The 20879-nt window shown below is 42.3% G+C and overlaps 1 protein-coding gene across 8 annotated transcripts in view; it reads left to right on the top strand.

Moving 5' to 3' along the window:
- The window catches only part of MUC13 (mucin 13, cell surface associated), a 39405-nt gene extending 21616 nt beyond the window's left edge, over positions 1-17789 (top strand). For all 8 annotated transcript variants that reach the window (XM_043525598.1, XM_037913048.2, XM_043525593.1 and 5 more), the window contains 9 exons: positions 534-640; positions 3190-3248; positions 4426-4595; positions 7187-7312; positions 8563-8677; positions 9583-9620; positions 12946-13033; positions 14727-14964; positions 16493-17789. In XM_043525598.1, coding sequence (XP_043381533.1) covers positions 534-640; positions 3190-3248; positions 4426-4595; positions 7187-7312; positions 8563-8677; positions 9583-9620; positions 12946-13033; positions 14727-14964; positions 16493-16543 — 992 coding nt within the window. In that variant the 3' untranslated portion in view covers positions 16544-17789. The remainder of the gene's footprint in view (positions 1-533; positions 641-3189; positions 3249-4425; positions 4596-7186; positions 7313-8562; positions 8678-9582; positions 9621-12945; positions 13034-14726; positions 14965-16492) is intronic.
- The last annotated feature ends 3090 nt before the right edge of the window (positions 17790-20879 follow it).

The raw sequence follows: 20879 nt of genomic DNA, 5'->3' as shown, positions 1-20879 counted from the left end.
TCCACTATCCAGATCATTTTGCATTTTAATCCTATCCTCCAAAGCACTTTGAACCCCTCCCAGCTTGGTATCCTCTGCAAACTTTATAAGTGTACTCTGAGTGCCATTATCTAAATCACTGATGAAGATATTGAATAGAACCAGACCCAGAACTGAGCCCTGGGGACCCCATGTTGACATCTACGCACCCATTCATGAAAATCTTGGCTTATGCCATTAAATGCGGTAATACTTGGACATATCCTGTTTTTGTTTGTGTTGAGCCACACTCATAGTTTAACATTATTTTAGTAGAAGAACCATATCAGTTTCTCTTCCTTCCGGGCCCACTGATAGCAGGGTTTAACCCTTTTTTGATAAGGGTTGGTTAAGTGAATACTTATCCCTTCCTGTCTCCTCCAACAGAAGAAAATTAGCAAATATGGATCCTATGCAGAGTTGCTTCTCATCTCTAAAACATGGATAACCCAACATTGTAACCCTGTTTATTACAAATGCAGTGTAATGAATTAATGTCTCTGCTTTATTTTTAGGAAAAGTATTCCCTGGACTGTTGACACTGAAAACACCATATACCGACAGCATGGCAAAGGAAAACTCTCCAGAGTATCAGCAGTTATACAAAAATGTCACAGATTTTGTGAGTCATTTAAAAAAATTCTTCCATATATATTTAATCTTGAGATCTGCTTCCTGGAATGAGATATGTGCAGGAGGATATGGGGCCTCAAAGTGGTGTCTTGGTCAGCATAACTTACACCTTCCTCTACCTCCGTCACGGGATATACTACATCAGTCTAGACTCCTTTACATGACAGCCAAATTCTACCCTCAGAGATGTACACACATCATTCCTACTGAAGTCAATGGAAGTTGCATGTATGTGTCGGAGATCAGAATTTGCCTCTAATTTGCTTACTTGCTTCCCTTATTAAAAAGTCCCATAGAATGTAAAACAAACAGATCTTATGACAGGGTGCTATCTCTTTAAGAGAAAGGCAGGCTGGATACCCTCTCCAAGGTATTAAAGAAGAGTTGGTGCAGGGAATGCAGTCTGGGGGCAGGCTGTGGTGAAGACAGGGCCTAGAGGCGGATAAGAAACTGAGTTTGACAGTACAGGTTGTGCCTGAAGTATTGTTCTCTTTCTTTCATAGATAAGAAACCAAGATTTGGCCTTATATACTAGAGCTGGTCAACAAATGGGATTTCTGTCACACAGGAAATTCCAAGTGTGCAAGATTTTGTTTTGTTCCAAATTGGATCAAAACGTCCCATGAAAGGGAAAATTCCCATTTGGGAACATATCAATGCTGCTGGCACCTGTCCCAGGTCTCCCTGTCCCCTTGCACTGCTTCTTCCTCCCGGCTGACTTAAGATGGCAGAGAGGTGGAGGGAGAAACCCCCAAACTGGTGACAGGAGGAAGTCTGAGGCGGAGAGGGAACTCCCCCAGGCTGATAGAAGGGAAAACTCCATCACCATCTCCACTTTTTCCATTGCAGCTTTCATAGAAATCAACATGTTCCTGCAAAACATTTAAATTTTTTGACAAAACAGCATTTTCTGCTGGAAAACTGTTCAACTGGAAATTTGCTGACCAGCCTCTGTTGTGTGCCTTGAATCTGTACAGTTTTAAAGCTCTGGGAACCTGTGTCCTAAGGCTGCTGTATCTGCACCCTTTTTTTAATTCAAATGTTTCTACAAGGAGGGTGGACGAATACATATTTATTTTCTTATTACAAATTCTGTATATTTTGTAGGCCTCATGCCTTGATTGGAATAACTTGTACATCATAGTAAACGTGATCCTACTCAGTGATAACTATTTGAACATCATCAGCAGGTTTGAGACAGTAATTCTCATTAATAAGAGTAAAAGTAGGTTACAGTTTTATACGGGAAAATGCATTCCTACCATATGAGCATAAGTAAAGGCCAGCATTTTCAGACATTGGTGCCTAAAGTTTAGATGTCTAAATATGGATTTAGGCACCTAAATAAGAGTCCTAATTTCTGTTCCATAAGTAGATGAATAGTATGAATGAGGGGAATGTTAAACACAATGTGCTTTTGTATAAACATTGAATGAAGTCTTGGAACAGCTTTCCTAGGGAAGTGGGATATACTGGGTGATTATACTAATGTTCTTTAATGGACTATGATGATAGATTTGCTCATTATAAGAGTTGCTTCTTGGTGCCCCATGTCGCACTGATTGGTGAAGGGAGGAGAGATCTTCCCCTCCTGCCAAGAAACCTGTGTGAAGAGGTCTAGGAACAGAAAGCCACTATGAGTTTCCCATTGTGGGATTTCCCCTGGGTACTTCAGCCAGAGAGATGGAATCTGTGTATGAGTGTGCCCGCACACACACATCCTTGTGCCATAAGAAGGGGGCTCAGCCACTAAACCTCCCAGAGTCACATGAATATCTGTGATCTGCTGGAGGAACAGGAACATCTGTGGGCGGATGTGCCTCCCCACCGTCTCCTGGGCTCACTGTCCTGCACATGCTCTCTAGCTGTGAGCCTCCATTGGACCTGTGCTACCAAGGATTCCTCCATTATCCAATGCTTCTGAGAAACCGCCCCCTACCTTACGTGCGGGGGGGGGGAGCTCCAGTGCACATGTTTGAGGGCTAGATGGGGAGGAGGTGCTGGCACAGAAAAGTTACCACGGCTTGAGACTCCACTCACCGTTCACAGCTTGCCAAGGCGGCAGGGCGGGAAATGATGTTCATCCTGAACCCAAACCACTGCCTCTGTCCCTGGTCTGCTCCTCACCATGGATATCAGAGGCCCAAGGATGCCCCTCCATAGTGTCATGGGGAACAGGGCTTTGGTTCCGCTGGGGAGGCTGAGTCCCCCTCCCCATCTGTCCAAGCTGGATGAGGAAGATCTGTGCATAGAGGCATCCCTTTAAGTGTAGAGCCTGGGAGGATGGTGCCCCCTACAGTGTCTGTATGTAGTGGCCATTTATTATTATACTCAATTTTATGGCCCACTCCAGCACTCCTTGTTTAGGCAGAGCTCTCTTAGGAGTCAATAGGAATTTGCCTGGACATGGCATGGGGAGCTCTAGGCCTTTAATTTCCCTAACTGGCTCTGAGAGAGATGAACCCCACAAATTTCCCTTGGCTATTTTGTTCTGTGGTTTTACAAAGGTATAAACCAAATTCATTTTATCTTTCATAGTTCAACACAACTTTCAAAAATGAGACAGACTATGGAGAGACAATAATTGTGAATATAAAGTAAGTTCAGCAGCTCCTGTGTTTGTGTGTGTGTGTTTGTGATCTCTCTTTGTATACATAGCATAGATACAGAACGCATCGCTCACATTGCTTTCTTAGTTTGCCCCAACTTATATACTGTCAATCCTCATTTAATCAGTTCAGATGAGCAATATGAAATGAACTCAGCTAAACAAGGTTTCAGATCAGTGAGGACTTCTTGCTTTTGGGAATGTGGCCCACTTTGGAAAATACACATTTTAGCATCAGAAGTTTCAGACTCATCCTGTGTGTAGGGTGAGCTGAGACAATACCCCTTGATGCACAGTAGAACCCCCACTAGTAACAATGGGAGTTTTGCAAAAATACTGAGAGTAGAATATGGTATTGATGTGGTACGTAAATTTTTAGGGCCAGATTCCAAGAGCTTAACTTATGCTGAGTAGCACTTTACTCCATGGGTATTCCTATTGATAATAGCCAAAGGGGTAAGACAAACATGGCATAAGACCCTGTTCATCATGAATATAGGTATCAGAATCTGGCCCTTAGTAAAGTTACTATTGTATTCAGCAGCATTAAGAGGGAAAAATGTTTGGGGCACATTTAGGACCACTCTGACTTCAGCCTTTTACTTATTTGTTCACGTACATATGCACTTAACACAATGTGCAAAAATTATTTGGGCAATTGTACACCCATGTTATTTGAAAATCTGGCTCTTGAAAGTGTAATGATTAGGGTTAAGAGTGAAAACCTCATCACAACAGGGACTGGATGCCTCAAGGAGTTACTAAGTAGGATAGAGCATCGTAAACCTCTTGGTTACCAGTTGACATGAGATCCAGGTTGGTGCAAATAACCAGTAGTCAGTGAATTTGTGATCTCAGTCTAATTTCTAGTGAGAAAATGACCATTTCATAAAATCCTGTTGCAACTCATTTGCATTCATTGGCTCACGTGTTGGCAGAGCAGAGACTAAAGAATGGGATGTGGAGACTGAATGATCTTCACCCCCTCAAGATGTTATCGCCGGGTGGGAACCAAGAGGCACTGCACAGTAGTATAATGTGTCTGTGGGCAAATCTGCTCTCGCTGCCTATGATATGCCTGTGTGATTGATTGCAAAAATCTGTTGTTAAAGTAAATGTGGTTTTTATGGTACTTTCTACAATTACACTAGATTCTTATTTTTCAGACAAAGTTCAGCAAAATCTAAAATACAGATTAAAGCGGAGACCAGTGGAACTAGCGTGACAATAAGCAACATGTTTGAAGTGACCACAAAATTAAACGCTGATGCTGTTGCTAACCTCACAGAAGAAGCATTGAAAGGCCATTCCTATTTCAATAATGACAGCTATCAAAGTAAGTACTACACTGAGAACACTGGCGGAGATTTTCCAAGCTGATGAGGACAAAGCTCTTTGAAACATACCCTCCATTAATTTTAATGAGTTATGTCTAAATCCCCTAATCTACTTTGAAAACTCAACCATTTATTGTAACTTTTTGTCTTTTTGAGACACAGACAATGTTATATTTGTATTTGGGAATAGAAGAGGAATATTCATTTCCAAAATGAATGTTTTTCTGAATGTTACAGTTTATGTAGCTAATGGGAGTATTATTCTTTATTGTTTGTATTGTCATAGCACTTAGGAGCCATGGACCAGGAACCCATTGTACCAGGCACGGGACAAACACAGAATAAAAATACAGTCCCTCTCTTTACACAGGACAAAAATAAAAGAAATATGACTCCTGTGTTTCTGAGTATAAGACAATCTCTTATTGGCGAGTGAGTAAGGAAAATTCCTTATTGTCTGATTATTCATAATTGTCCAGTAGGTGGGTTTCTTACCCCATCCTCGGAAGCATCTGGTATTGGCCACATTTAGGCCAGCATCCCAATTTAGGAAAATATTTAAGTAAATACTTAACTTAAGCATGTGCCTAAGTGTTTTCTGAATAGGGACGGATTAAGCACATGCTTGAGCACTTTCCTGAACTGGGGCCACAGTGACCAGGTACCGGACGAGATGTCTCACCAGTGTAACCCAGTATGGAAATTCTTACGTTACTAAAACAACCAACTCTTGCAGGAAAAATGCATTAATGCTTAGAGCTGAACATCTTTTGTTACGTTTTGCACTTTCTCTACTATTTCCTGCACAAGTATCAGTAATTAAAAATCAGCAGAAGCTGGGACCAGTCAAAAAGCGTTGACATTTTTCAAGGAAAAACAGGCACAAGGTATTTTTTTCTAAAATGTTCATGAAAAATGTTCACATTTTTAATGAACTCTGGCAAAAATAAAGCTTGCACACCAGTGCCCTGATCCTGCTACTGAGCTCCATGCAAATGGACACCTGCGTCCATGCAGAACTCGTGATGGGTCAGGGCCTTAGGGCTCATTTGTACAGATGCCAAATCCCTTTGTCCTTAGCCAGTAAAGCACAAACGCATATGTTTAACTGTAAGCACATGAATAATTCCATTGAGTTCAGTGGGACTATTTTTGCACTTTATTGCCTTGCTAAAACAAGGCCAGCATATTTACCCAGTAATACTATTCACATGCTTAAAGTTAAGCATGTGCTTAAGTGCTTTGACAGATCAAGGTCAGATCACTGAGTGCCTTGCAGGATTAAGCCCATAGTTAGGAACTGAGATGAATCTTTTGCTGAAAATTTGGGGGAAGGCTCAGAGGATGACCTAGTATGGGACTCAATTTTGCCGGAATTACAATAGCTTTGAAATCCTTGTGAGTCCTCGTGGATTAAGATTGCTTTGTAAAACTGAATCTTTAAAATCTACAACTCAGTCACTTCTATTTATAGTCAATTATTAAATAATTTAAGATGCCTAATTATCTTCTCAAGAAGATTCCTTCTGTGCACGGGATGTCTGAGCACTCTCAGTGCTGTAGCAGCAAGTTTGATATTTGAAGTTTGAGTCGGACAGAATATTTTATGCTAGTCCTTTTTTTTTCTTTTTTTTTCAAGGATGTAACATTCTAAATGTTAACATTCTAAATGTTTCGAGGATGTAACATTCTAAACTAAGATGTAAGCACTGCTTTATTAGTGCCATTTACTCATTTGTCATCACTTACAGCTGTGCAAATCAAACAAAGCCATAGCTTTTGGAACCAACTTGAAACAATATCCTGATAGATTTCTTTTCAAAGTATCATTTTGAGGTTTATTTTCCTGAATCAATCTTAAATAATTTAGAACTATAGAAATTGCTATGCTAATTTAGACAATCAAGTGAACCTAATGTCTCTGCGTGGTCAGTACCAAATGCCTCAGAAAAAGGTAGAACAACCTCCATAGTGGAAATTATTGAATAACCCATCCACAGGGGAAATTTTTTCTAACCCCAATCAATTATAGAGCTCCTCTCCTATTCTGAGCTTCTATCCTAATTTCAAGTTATATATAAGTTGAACACTGTATGACATATTACTTATAAGCCCGGATCCTGCAAATACTTACATGTATGCTCAGCTTTACATCCATCAGTCGTCTCCACTAAAGCGCAACTCCCTGTATGGGAGGGCAGGGGGTGGATTGCATGTTTTTTAAAGGGGCTAAGGGAAGAAACTTTCACGAGAGCTCTTTGTTAAAGTGTTGGCAGAACTTCTTTCTGGATGGCATTGGGGAAGGTTAGGCCGCTGGGAGGCAAATCAGGCCAGTTGTAGGCAGGGAGAGATGAGAGATCAGCACCTGTGATGGGAATGGTTCAGTTGCTGGGAAGGTCATCAATACTGTAAAGGTTAATTCAAGGTGACGGGGGGGATTTGTACCCTAAATATAGCTTAAAATTGAATTCAGAAATATTAACTATACAGCACATAGGCTATTAAGCAGGCACACTACGTATTAAAGGCTACTGCTAATTATAGATTTTACTTTATGATCAGTCTTTGAAATATTTCATTTTGTTTTTAGAACTTTCACAATGTGACATTTATGGCTGTGATGAGGCAACTACTGATTGTGTGGAAACTGATGGACTAAAGTGTACGTGCAAATCAGGATATTCTAAGAAGGACAAAGAAGAAAAAACCTGTTCAGGTGAGAGCTTTATGACCATTATAAGCTCTTATAATGGGTTGGGCTTTCCTCTCCCCACCTTCATTTCCCCTTGGTTGCACTCTGTGTCAGCACCATTTGAGAAAAGGGGATTTTCTCAGGTGCTGAGCATCTGCAGCTCTGAAAATTGGGCACTGAAGCCCTGATGAAACAGTGGTCTTAAGCAGGTGCTTCACTTTAATCACATGAGTCATTCCATTCCAATTTAGCAACGCTCGTAAGCATATGACTAATTTAAACCATCTGGGTATTGTGATTGAAATCACAGTATTGGCACCACATAGCCAGCTGAGCATTGGGTAGATAATCTACTCTCCTTGCAAATGGTTCAGGAGTCAATCCACCAGGGCTGCTGGGCTTGAAAGAATCTGGAGCCTGACTGTGCATACCAGCGGTTTACAAATAGCAGGTCTTTGTTATTTGTTAGGACCTATTGAATAAAATATTGTCTCTTACTAGCATGCCTGTAGGACTTGGTGTTATTATTTTCCCTGACGGTTTGCAGATTTTCTTGGGGCCTATGAGGTTGGCCCATTGCCTCACCATGACCCAGAGCTAGCCAGCCGTCCAGCTACCCCTAATCCCCTTTCTAGGATTCAGCTGCCCTGCTGCCCACTGGGTTTTAGGGGTGGTATTGTGACTGTGCTGCACAAGACAGCATTGCCAGCCCTAAGCATTCAACAATCATGAGGGGATTTCAGAAGATAACAAATTTGGGGTTCTTATTTGCCTTTTGGTTTTGGAGCCTTTACCAGACATTCAGTTCATGTTTTCAAGCCTTTCTCCGTAACCACGAGTGCTAGAAATATGCTTTATTAGCTGAGATTCTCACCTAATTAATTGATTCCAAGAGCTGAGCCTTTAAGAAAAACAGCAAATCTTGGAAAAATTCATGATAATATCACAAGAGTTGGCAAGGCAACAGACTGGTGGGAACCAAGCAATGGTACTTTTTCTTCTGCTATTGTGCCTGTATTTAACTTTCTTTTCTGTGTGTGTATTTCTATTAAAAGATCATTCGATAGCCCTTAAACACATAACATAGCACAGAGGCAAATCAGAATTCTGTGAGTTTATAAGGGGACAGGAAAAAAACAGGTGTATTTTGCCACCTTCTTTGTTAACTGAAAATGTAAATATTTGCATATTGAAGTATTAAGCCTCTCTATCAGAATATCCATTTTCAGACTGTCTTTAAAACAACTCTCGGTTTTTTTCCATTGAAAATGTAGATTGTGATAACACGTGTTCTGAAGAAAATCACAGGCATTGTGTTACGGGTAAAAACAGCAACCCAGTTTGCCAATGTCTTCCTAATTTCAAAAACAAAGATGGAAACTGCGTGAAGTGAGTACTCAGCTACTTCCTTTGTTCTATCAAGATAAGGCAACACAGTATTTAAAACAGGATGGAGTTGACAATATTGCTTTTAGAATCACAGCCCTAAACTGCACAAATTAAATGACATTAAGTAACCAACAAAGACTGAGCAATACTGCTTCATATTCATGGCAGAACTTCCATTGAGGTCCAGGGGAAGCACACGTGCTGACCAGTATAAGTCCTATGGTATTTTGCTTGGGTTTCCCTCTAGAGATGCTTCCTCCAGGACAGGGTTGAAACTCATTACTGGAGTAGTGTGGGGAAGCTATGCTACTACCCAGGCTGCACCTCTGGATAAACAGAGAACTTCTTCATTCTCTGTCAATCCAGCTGTTCTGATGACTGTTACATTCACCAGCAAAATTAATTCTGACACTAGCATGAGTTTTATTTCAAAATGGTAGCATTGGTATGAAAAGTGAGGCGCTGTCGGCACTCAGGTGCCCAAGAAAGACTATGACACACAAAGGCCAAGTTTTTCAGAAGTGACTAGTGACTGTGAGTGCCTCCATATTTGGGCACCCCTCTTGAAACACCTATGGGGGCTTGATTTTCATAGACGGTGCTCGGCATGTTCTGAAAATTAGCCCCTTTTAAGGTGTATCAAGTTGGGCACTTCAAAAATGGAGACATCCAAAATCACTAGTCATGTCTGAAAATCTTGGACAAAGAAATTTTAGTTTAGAAAGGAAATTGGTGTTTCTTCTCACCCAAATCAACACAGAGAAACTACGTAAATTTAGAGATAAGATCACAAATATGAAACCCATCAGTAAGAGAAGATGGTGGTGGGTGGGAGTGTTCCATTGTTTCATGACCATCTACTGAACAGCATGAACTCAATTTCCATTTCTTTTATTATTGTTTAGGTGTGATGTGGGCTACTCTGGAGTAAACTGTAGCAACAGTGAGTACAAGAGTTTCTGATGTTTACTTATAGGAAAGATTTCCAGCAATGTTTTATTTGCAGAGCAGACCCTGCAATAGTAGAGTGAGCATTAATAGCATATGGAGATGCAAACACACCATGTTAACAACAACACAAAGTTAGGGAAGGATGAGTTAAAAAGCGTGAGTCCTGTAGCCATGTGGCAGGAAGCATTATAGACACTAAGGCCAGAAGAAACCATTAGATTATCCAGTTTGATCTCCTTCTGGCCATAGAACACGGGCTATCGAATTGCATCCAATTATGCCTGCGTTGAGCCCAATAACTTGTGTTTGGCTAGAGCACGTCTTTCAGAAAACCATCCAGTCTTGATCTGAAGGCATCAAGAGATGGAGAATCCACCACTTCCCTTGGTAGTTAATTTGTTCCAGTGATTAATCATCCTTCATGCCTTTTTTCTAGTTTGAATTTGTCTAGCTTTAACTTCATCCACTGGTTCTCATCATACCTTTCTCTGCTACATTAAAGTGCCATTTAGTACCCCATATTTTCTCCTCAGGAAGGTATTTATACACTATGATTAAGTCACCTCTTGATCTTCTTTTTGATAGCTGAACAGATTGAGCTCCTTCATTCTTGTGAGTTTTATCTGCAAACTCTCCAATTTTTCAACATCTTATAGGATAGGAAAATACTGTTGAGAGAAATGTCCCCCTCATCCCTCTCAGAGGTTGTGCTGACAGTATCATCCTGTGTAGAGAGAAGTTTGCTGAAGAACTTGACACTTATGACTGTTTAATCACTGTGACTGGCTGGGGTCTAATTCAGTGCAGGGTGCATTTGCATGTGAATGTTTCAACTCCTCTTACCATCACTGTATTCTTAAATTGGTATATGTTTAACCTGTGTGTGTATTCAACTCTAAGACCTCAAAACCTTTGCATGTTTTGCCTGAAAGTTTTTAGGGAAATGGCTAATAATAGTTTTAACACAGCACAGAGTAAAGCTGGCCAGGCATAAGCCTAAGTTATAAGAGGAAGAAATTTTTGACCCTGTTAAATGCTCTGCATGTATTTTGTTAAGAAGGCTTTTGGGTTCTTACTTCTAATGCCTTTTCTAAAACAATTTAAGAAAACCAATTGCTTAAAATATGCACAAATGCAACAGCAAGGTTATGAATTTAAAGACAATCTTGGGAAATTCTAACAATAAAATTCAGAGGGCAACATCAACTCACCGTACACCATATGGTGTCTCTCAAATATATACATTTAACAGACTAACTCATGATCCAAAATAGTACAGCATTACTAGTACTAAAGGTTGTGTGGGCAAAGTGATAGTCTCAATTATACCTCTTCCCCTCCACCCCACTATCTTCAGAGTAAACCTTTAGAGACACTTTGTACCCTCATTGCCTACAGTGTAGCTGCACAGAGCTAAGTGACTGGATTTTAGTAGGCAACTGCATTAATAATGTGCAAGAGGAAATGGAATCCAGTTCACGCTCTCTGAGGGCAAATCTCCACTACCGCTTAAGTCGATCTCACTTACGTCGCTCAAGGGAGTGAAAAAACCACCTTCCTGAGTGATGCAAGTTACAGCGACCTAAGCGCTGTTCACACCGATGCTATGACGGCAGGAGACGCTCTCCCGCTGACATAGCTTCTGCTGCTGACGGAGATGGAGTAATTATGCCAACAGGAGAGCACTCTCCCATCAGCACAGAGTGTCTTCACTAGATGCACTACAGGGGCACCACTGCGCCGATGTAGCATGTCTAGTGTAGATCTGCCCTCAATTGTGTTGACTCTGCAGGAGTAAAGAGCAATGAAAAGTTATTTTACTCACCAAAGTTAGCAAATAAGTTTCTGATTACTCTATCCTAAAGCAGACACTGAAGCGGCAGCATTATGGAGTTGTGCAAATGTAGTTTGCTTAATTCCATGTGGATTTTTTTTAAACTCCTCCACACTGTAGATGCAGAAAAAACATAGCTGCAGCACCCTGGCATTGGGCAGCTGGTTTTCATTATTCCACAGTGCTTCAGGCAATTACACAACTAAAAGCATCAGAAAAAACGTCATCCTAAGTAAAAGAGAACTTCCCTTCTGAAATTTCCTCCCCAAATTCATCAACTCAATGATTCTTGACTCAGGAGTTCATAGTGTTGTCACAAACTTTAATCTACACAACAGCCCTATGAGGTCAGTATGAGCCCCATTTTATAGAAAGACAGTTGAGGCAGAGTGTGTTTAAATGATTTGCCCTGGTCATATAAGAAGTCTGTAGCAGAGCTGGGAATTAAACCCAGCCCTTCTGGCTCATACTTGCACCACAAGCCCATCCTTCCTCCCCTGTGAAGAGATAGACATTTAAACGTTCAGAGCATACCTAGTTGGAACTTTCCTTCATGCCCCACCCCCCAAAACAATTGAACGAAAACAATTTTTTAATTATTTTTTTGGGAGGTAGATAAGGGCTTTAGGAAAACTGGGGCGGGCGGGGGGGTGTTTTGTTTTCACAAACAAAATTTGGAAAATAGCAGCCAGTCAGGAGAAAAAAATCATTTTTTCCCACCCTTCCATCAGTTGTAACCGTACAAAGGGATTTTCTCCAATTTTCCAAAAACTCCAGCCTTTGACTGAGAGCAAACAGGTGATATTTCAGTACAAAAAGAAAATATGTCAGTGAAGCACAAGCAAATGTAAATAGGAGGTTGCAAAAGAGGTTAATTTGCAACCTTAGACCTTGAGCCTGCACTAGGGTCTGCTGGTATGGAACATGTGCTGAGGACCATTTACTTCAAGAGAACTCTTCACCCATGCAAGGGTCTTTACTAGCAGAGCCTAATGCAGGAGCAGGAGTTTGCTGATGGCAAGTGTAACCCACCGGTGAGTGTTAAATAGTCTCCCCCTCCCCCGTGCAGATCCACAGAGGATATGAGTTGTTATAATCCCTACACGTACAGGTTTAGCTCTTTAGTTCGAGCTGTAGTAGCTTATACTTTTAGCTCTGGAGGTTCCTAGTTCAATCCCCAGTGTGTGTTGGCCAAGATAAGATGGCAGATGTCATGTCAGTGGGGGTGATCCAGGATTCAAACTGCTATGGGCCTCAGATGCTTTGGATGAGCTTCCTTTGAGCTGAGAAAGTATGTAACTCACTGGTGAGTGGGTGTTATAGGGTCCCCCTCTGCAGATTTACAGCAGATATGAGGTGTTACAGTTCTCTCTGAGCTTTAGCTCAAACTATAGCAGCTTATGCCTTTAGCTCTTATTATAGAAAAGGAGAGGTTCCCTTGTATATCATGTTTGCTATGAATTTTTAATCTCTCTCTTTTCAGATTCCTTGTTGATCCTTATCATTGTGGCTGTCCTATGTGGGGCTCTGATCCTGGGCTTAGCTGCAGGACTCATTTTCACTTCAATAAGGTACAAATAGTTGCTTGCTAGGCGCTTAAACACAAGGGAGATTGCTAAACTCTACAGATTTGCTAGTTTCAAAAAGAGGGGCTAGATTTTTCAAGCTGCCAATGCAATTGTCTCTCTATTTGGGACACGTCATTACCACCATTTTGCATGAAGGTTAGGTATTTTTCCCTTTGAATGTGTTCCTCTAATAGTTTGTGTGCTGTCATGAGAAATGTGTGCTCACATTGTTGAGAATCTGGCCCTGGGTGTCTGTTTCCAAAATATGCAGGTATGGCTGAAATGTACCCCCTCCCCCTGCTTAAAGCCTCTAAAGTCATATCTCTGCCACATCACACAACCCGAAGGGAGGTCAGACTCCACCCCTTGAGCCCAAGGACAGACTGTGGAGCTCAAGTTCAGCACTTCTGTGGTCCTCCTTAGCCACGTGGGTTGCCCCCTGTCCAGGTTTTCCCGGGATCATCCCTTTTTTTGAGGTAGCTGTTGTGGGAAATCTGTAAGTCTTCTTGGGACAATAAAAGTCCTGGGTTTTCTCAGAAAGTTTCTCAGGGATGCGGGCTGCATCTGCACTGAGCCCCAATGGGCAGCCAGGGCTGGCAGGTGGGAAGCCAATGAGGGTGAGCTCCAGGAGGTGGGACAGGACTGGCTGCAGGGGCAACTCGTGGTTGAGGGACAGAGAATGGCAATAACAAGAAGGCTGGGGTGCTGCAGGGCCAACCTGCCCTTAAGCAAGCCACCAGGTAGGCAACAGGGACCAACCCAGGGTGTCCAGCAACAGGGGCTGGGGTCATGGGCTCAGAGCAGCAGAAGATGGGGGCATAGCCTAGGTGCTTGAGGCCGTAGGAAGAAGAGGGGCTGGGGTGGGCCTGGCTTGGTGGCTGCAGGTTCCTCACCCTGGCATGGGTGGCAGAGGGAGATGGTACCTGCTGCACTGTGCCCTGGCATGATAGTGGGGTAGTTGGGTCTCTGGCATGTAACTGATAGGCATGTTGCAGTGTTCTATACCTCAGAGGTGGCAACCCCATCAGCCACTACTCCAGCCTATGGGCTGGAATGACAACAGCTGTCTCTGCATCTTTTATCTGGGGTTCCCAGCCACTAGATCTGCCTAATCTTAAACCCAATGGCCCCTTTCTCAGCCCAGCTCCAATGCTCCCCTGTGCACTGGCCTATTCTGAATTGCCATGGAGCCTATGATCCTCCCAAGCAGGGGTATGGAGGCCACTCAAGCATAGTCACTCTACCCTTGCCCACTCCTGGAGGAATACAATGTGGCATTTGCAGGGTGGAGGACCTTGATTGCATGTATGAAAGTAGCTTTTGTAATGGGTATAAATTAACATACCAGTTTCTTGTTTGCATACACAGTTACAAGTGCAATTAGTGTTGTGTCAGGGGGAATTCCCTTTTCCCATGACAAAATAGAAAGGGGTTTCTCTGATCTCTGCCCCTCCTGGCACCTTAAACCATATTTGTAATAAGAAGTTTTGGGGCTTGCTTTATAAACTGCGCTGTCTGGCCTTTGTAACAAGTGATGTCATAGCACGCAGCAGGTGCACCAATACTTACTCTCATTGCATATTTCAAAAAGAGGGGCAAGAGAGTGTGAAAAATAAGGAAGAGTGGGAGGTTAAATGGATCAAGATACATCTAAAAAGTTAAGCCTTGGAAAAGACGCTTTTCTTTTTCATTAAAGAGCAAATAAAAGGCAAAAAAATCCAGAGAAGAGGCATTTGCTGAGAGAGGACTATTCAGATAACAGAGAAATACCTGGACTTGTTTCTGCCATCAACCCTGCTGCAAATGAGAAAATCTTTCCCACAATCCAGACTAGCAATGGTAGTCAAGTGAACCAAGGGTCTGAGATAAGCAACCCTTATGAGATGGGACCACGAACAAGGAGACTTCCTGAGAGGGATTATGACGATGATGAGGTAGGTGATTCATACATGACTAAGAGAATGTATATTTTAACCCTAGCAATGTAGGGAAAGGGTGAGATCCTCACCTCCACTCCAGCCTCTTCATAGTGGGTAAAAGGGATATAGTGGTGGGTCTGAAAGCCCTTGATCAAGCCCTGGAAACATACCCCTATCACAGGAGCTAAAGAATACAGCTGTAGGCTGCCTTCTGAGGACCCCCTTAAAAGCCCTGATGCCTTTGTGCTGTGGGTAGAGCTGCAGGGGTGGGAAAGGGTGTCATGGGGGAGGCCACAGCATGCAGTGCTGCTGCCCAGGGAGGCTGCTGAAACTTAGACAAGCTCTCAGAACTGTCTAATTTATACTGGGGGCCACTCCAGCCCCCCAGAGCAGCCCAGGGTTTGGAGGGCACGAAGGGGGCTTAAAGGGCCGTAAGAGGCATAACCGAGAACCTCACCCATTGCTTTAACACTGCATAGGGGAGCCCAACGAGCATAGACGAGTTATGCTAGAGGGTGTTTTCTGACACACTGGGATGCACTGCCTGGATTTTGGCTCTTTATACTCAGCAGGAGAACTGCGGTGCACCGTGGCACTTGGTGCGGCAGTTTTAATCACATTGAGAACATAGCGATCAATAAAAGGCATGTGCTGTATCCTGCGTGCGCCCCATAAATAACACATTGGTGGTACAGGCAGATGTGTGATTTCAGAGATTTCAGAAGTGAGCTGTAGCTCACGAAAGCTTATGCTCAAATAAATTTTTTAGTCTCTAAGGTGCCACAAGTACTCCTTTTCTCTATACTTTGTGTGTCATTTTCCTCCCTTCCCGCCCCCCCTCCTCCCAATAACTTATATCGAATGTTAATTTTCCCAAGTTTTAGATTTTTTCCATCAAATTCAATTTCATCTGGAGCCTTGCAATCCTTGAACATTTGCACGCACACATAAACACACACACACACACCCCTCTTTTAGGGGAAAAAGTGTTTTTTAAATGTTTGGCATCCCAATTTTGCAGTCCTGGCTTAGGGAAAACACCCACGTGAAGTGACTTGGAGTTTTGTCTGGATACATAGTGCAGAATTGGACCTTGAATATCCAAAGCCTTTTAAAAAAGTATTTTAGGTCCACCTCAGTAAGGACCTGATGCAGCAAATTGTCCCTATTTAGTAAAGAACTTGTACAAGGGCTTTAATTTTAAGCGCATGCTTGTGCTGAATTGAGGCCTAATCCTTGAATCTGAGAAACATGGTAAATTTTATGTTGTATAATATACAAAAACAGCTGATAAAAAGGAACTAATTACTTCAGGTAACAATCACTTGATCTGATTTAGCCAAATAGTGATTTTGTCAGACTTTCCTGGCTGATCAAGATTAACTTTTCACAGATGAAAACATATCTTGAAAAATAATTGCCCCAAAACTCTCTGTTTTCCATTAAAGCTCAAGTTAGGCTGAGGAAGAGCTACTGCAGTAGAACTCATGAACACTGACCTGTATTTTCTGTCCCATCAACTTGTTCATATTGCTTTCTCTAGTTTGAAACGACATCAAAGGGTGATGCCTTCAGGCTTCAGCACAGATACTGAATTTAAGCAGAACAAGAGACCAGCAGCTTGAAGAGATATGAGAGCCATGACAACAGACCACAGTCGATGGGTTCTGCAGCTTCATCGCCTACCAGAGGATTTTCGTTGGGTAGCAATTAGAATGCTTAAATTGACGACAAATTCTGCAGACGACTTTTTTAATGAAGACAGCAATCTGAAGGAGACATCTGTATAACTAATCTGCTTAAATAAGTGAAAATTAAAATGGGGACAAGATGTATTTAAGGACACTATGGGCTTGTCTATCACAGATTGTGTCTACACAAGATTTTTTCAGGAAGCCTCCCACCCTTGCAGCTTTAGCAGTGGCAGCCAGAGTGGGAGAGCTAGCGTATACAGGGCACCAGCATTTTAACCACTGTGTTGTCTAACCCTATTCAGAGAAGGTCCAGATGACATGGTGATGACAGCCATCTGAGCTGGTCTGCACCAGCACTCTTGCCATTGCTACCACGGGCAAAGATGTGTTAACATCATGAAAAACTGCCACACAAAAAAAGTAGTGTAAGTCCAGGCTACAAAGAACAGTCTCCCAGATTTTATGCTGCTTTGGGTTTCAAATAGATAGCGCTGTCTTGGGAACATTCAAATAGATGAGCTCCAATCTCAACTGGAGCCCCTAAGTGTTGCTATAAAAGAAATAATAAAAGATCTGGTTTCAGATTCCAACTCTTGCTTGCCACAGCCCCTTCATGTTGGAGGGTCTTCAGTTCTGTGAGACCCAGATCGAGGCCTGAACCTGGTGTCCAGAGCCAGGGCTTTGGTCTGAACCCATTTACACTTCCCTCCGCATACAATGGCAGGGCCACTACCTCCCAAAGATGCCTTTTACAAAAGCTATAGCTTCCCATCACATATGGTTTGTGATCACTTTCAGCTTCTCTGGACGTAAGGCTGTATAAAGCATGTTTCTACTAAGCTTCCTGAAAAGAATTGTTACTTGGATTTTTTTCCCCTTATTATTTTTATTATGCAATTTCGCTGTCTTTTTACATTCAGTAAATCTTTTTTAATATGATACCTAATCCATATTTTACTGTATAATTTATCATATAATTGATTAGCACTAGCATTTCAAACTCTGTATATATATTTAAAAAGGTTAGGCGCCTATAAAATATAATTTAATTTAATTTAATTTAATTTAATTACCATGTTACAGTTTGTGATTTGTGTTCTTGGGACATACAAACTAACTTGTGTTCTATTAAACACAGCACCTGCTCAATAAACTGACTTTCATATAATGCTGTTCACAGAGATGTGGGGTTCCCTTGCACACATCAGACCTGTCCTCTGCACCCTACACTGGCTCCCACAGAATATCAAATCAAGTTCAAGATCTCAGTCCTTCTCTTCCAGGCACTCTATGGTCTGGGGTCAGGGTACCTAAAAGATTGACTAAAGCCGCAGGATGAAGACCATGATGGAACTCTTTATAGTAAGGGTAAAGCTCTTCTGTGCAGGAGACAGAGCTTTCTCAGGAGCCAATGTGAGACTCTGAATGAGCTCCCACAAGAACTAAGGACCACCACAAACCCCACCCCTTCCACTTTAAGTGAAAGGCACATTTCTTTTACCTGCTCTCTCTAATATAAATACATAGCAGTGTGTGTTATTTAAAAAAAATCAAAACAAAACACTCCACTGCACACACTTCTCCCCCCGGGGAGAGGAGACGAGAACAAACACAGGACAGATGTTAGTCATGTTACTTAATGGGCAACTGAAGATGCTCAGATACTACACTGATGAATGCAGTATAATTAGTTGTAGGCATCTGAATACAGCTTCTGAACACCCCCAAAGGCAGAGAGGGGTTGGATCCAGGAGTTTGGTTTGTGCCCACCTCGCATTCAGATGATCAAATTAGAAATATTGGTTAAATCTCAATGTAGTGATGCTGCTTAGGGGTTTTGTACCCAGTGCCATTGACTTTCAATGGGAGTTGGGTGCCTAACTCCCAAAGGCCTCTGAAAATTCCAGCCTGGATTCTTAATGGTTCTGTGATATGCCAGCCTTGGGTATATGATCATCTATCTTTCTTCTGGCTGGCCCCTATGCCCATAACAGTCTGCTACTTTCTCCCAGGTAAGGAAGTTCTCCATTAGCTCAGAATGTAGAGGCTTTTTGTTTGGGGACTACAGGTCTGCTCCTGCTGATACCTATGACACTTGTATGCAGCTATGCACTTCCTCAATACTTTAAATGTTCTAAGGCAACCAATATGTGACTGGAAGGATACCAGCCAGTTGTGAAGAATAGAAGATGTGCCAAGTGGTTCTGATATTTTTCATGGGCCCTCTCTGATAAGCTTCAATATTTGAATGATTATTCTTTAGTCTTACTTCATGTCCTCTGATAAAGTCACACCAGACAACTGGCCATCTGGGGTTGACCCCACACTGGCAATGACAGGGTTAAAGGCAGCCAGAGATCCCAGTTAGTCCATTTTGTGACACCTGGAGGGGAGACAGGTAATTAAGGATTAGATCCAACTGGGGATAGCCAGACTGGGTGGTTTCTATCAAGGAAGGACAGTGGGGCCAAAAGCAGAACACAAGAGAAGAGAGCTACAACAGTGAGCTTTTACCCTGGGACTGGTCCTGAAAGGAGAGGCTAACAGGGGTTCCAGGTGACTGCCAGTGGTGAGCCATCCTGAGAAGAAAACTCAGCAACAAACTGGGAGAAGCTGCACAGAGAGAAGAAGCTCCAAGGAGAGAGGAGTGAAGAGCACAGCTCCAGGATAGACACCCGCAAACAGGCAAAGGTAGGAAATGGCAAAGGGAACTAGCAAAGGATCATAAGAAACAGACCCTAGCTGCTTATCACCCAGAGGAGAGGGTGAGCCTGGGTTCTCTTGCACCCCCCCTACAGGAGAGGCAGTGTAAGCCGCAAGAGGAAAAGGGCAAGGACTACTGAGCCTACACTGGGGCTGAAGACCTGGTACATGGTCACTAAGGCTTTAGGTTTTTGTTTGGACTTCTTGTTTCCCTAGGAGGGGTGAGGCTCTCAGCTCTCTGGATGAGTCATAAGAAGGAACAGACCACAGCGGGCATGTCTACACAGCAACCAGATACCTGTGGCAGGCCTGTGCCAGCCGACTTAGGCTTGTGGGCTTCAGGCAGAGGGGTGGTTTGGTAGAGATCTGAGGCTGTTTCACTGCTGTATCCAGCTGGAGCCCAGGCTCTAGCACCCTGCAAGGTGGGAGGGTCCCAGAGCTCAAGCTCTAGCCTGAGCCCAGAAGCATTCACATCAGTGAAACAGCCCCACAGCCTGAGCCCCATAAGCCCGAGTCAGCTGGTATGGGCCAGCTGTGGGTTTTTCTTTGCTGTGTAGGCATACCCAGAATGGCCCAAGTAGCTGCAGGCAGGGCGTGACAGAGATGGATGGGCTCCAACACCAGCCAGGGACTGAACCTTCAATACTTTTATACTCACAATGCTGGTCATGTATAAACCATGAAACACAAGCAACAGTGAGGCATGGTTTGGTAGAGACCTGTGGACAGGTTCCAATTAAAAACAGTGTACCTTAACCAGAATCTGAAAACTTCTCATTTTTTATTGCTGCTTCAGCTTCTGTTCTTCAATAGGACCATTATGTAGATGGTCCAGAACATCTTGACCATACTGTTCTGACCCAGCTGAATCCAAGATGTACTAGAAATCTTGCCAAGGCAGACTGATCTTGCAAGCTTTCGAGCCTGATGCCTAGACCAAATTGGTTCAGAGAAGCTTAGGATACAATGGTCTTATACTGTACTGCTGAACTTTTTGAAGTTCAGACATCACAATAGGTTTTTAGACCTTTCCATGGGTATTCCATAGTCTAGTTAGTATTATGGCTGTATGGAAGTGCTGGACTATACCTACGTATAACGGTAATAAATACTTATAACAGAAATACTTCTTAGGAGATAAATAATACTCCAAACTATTCTGGTTAATAACTTTAGGACTCATAGGGATTATATCTGAAGATATATCAGTCTGCATCTTGAAAACCTACAAATGAACTTATTGATTTATGCAGTCAGTATCTATGGATGCCTTAATTCTCTCTGCCAAAGTCTCAGTGAACAGATGTATTATTTTAATTAAGTTTAGTCTTTTCAGTGTGTGTGATTATTTTTTTCATTTTTTTTTTTTTTAAATTATGTCTTCTGGTAAGTAAAGCAAAAGACTGTCCATTGAGGTTTCTAATCTAAGAGAGATCTCCAGTTCTACCTCCTAATGTCAATGAATTTTTTAAAAATACATACAGCTGTTGGCTGTTAAAAACATTTATGTAAATAATTATTAAAATCCTTTTT

This window comes from Chelonia mydas, chromosome 11 (genome assembly GCF_015237465.2).
Source record: "Chelonia mydas isolate rCheMyd1 chromosome 11, rCheMyd1.pri.v2, whole genome shotgun sequence".
Classification (NCBI taxonomy): domain Eukaryota; kingdom Metazoa; phylum Chordata; order Testudines; family Cheloniidae; genus Chelonia; species Chelonia mydas.
The sequence above is the reverse complement of the archived record's forward strand: the minus strand, read 5'-3'. Positions and strand labels throughout refer to the sequence as shown.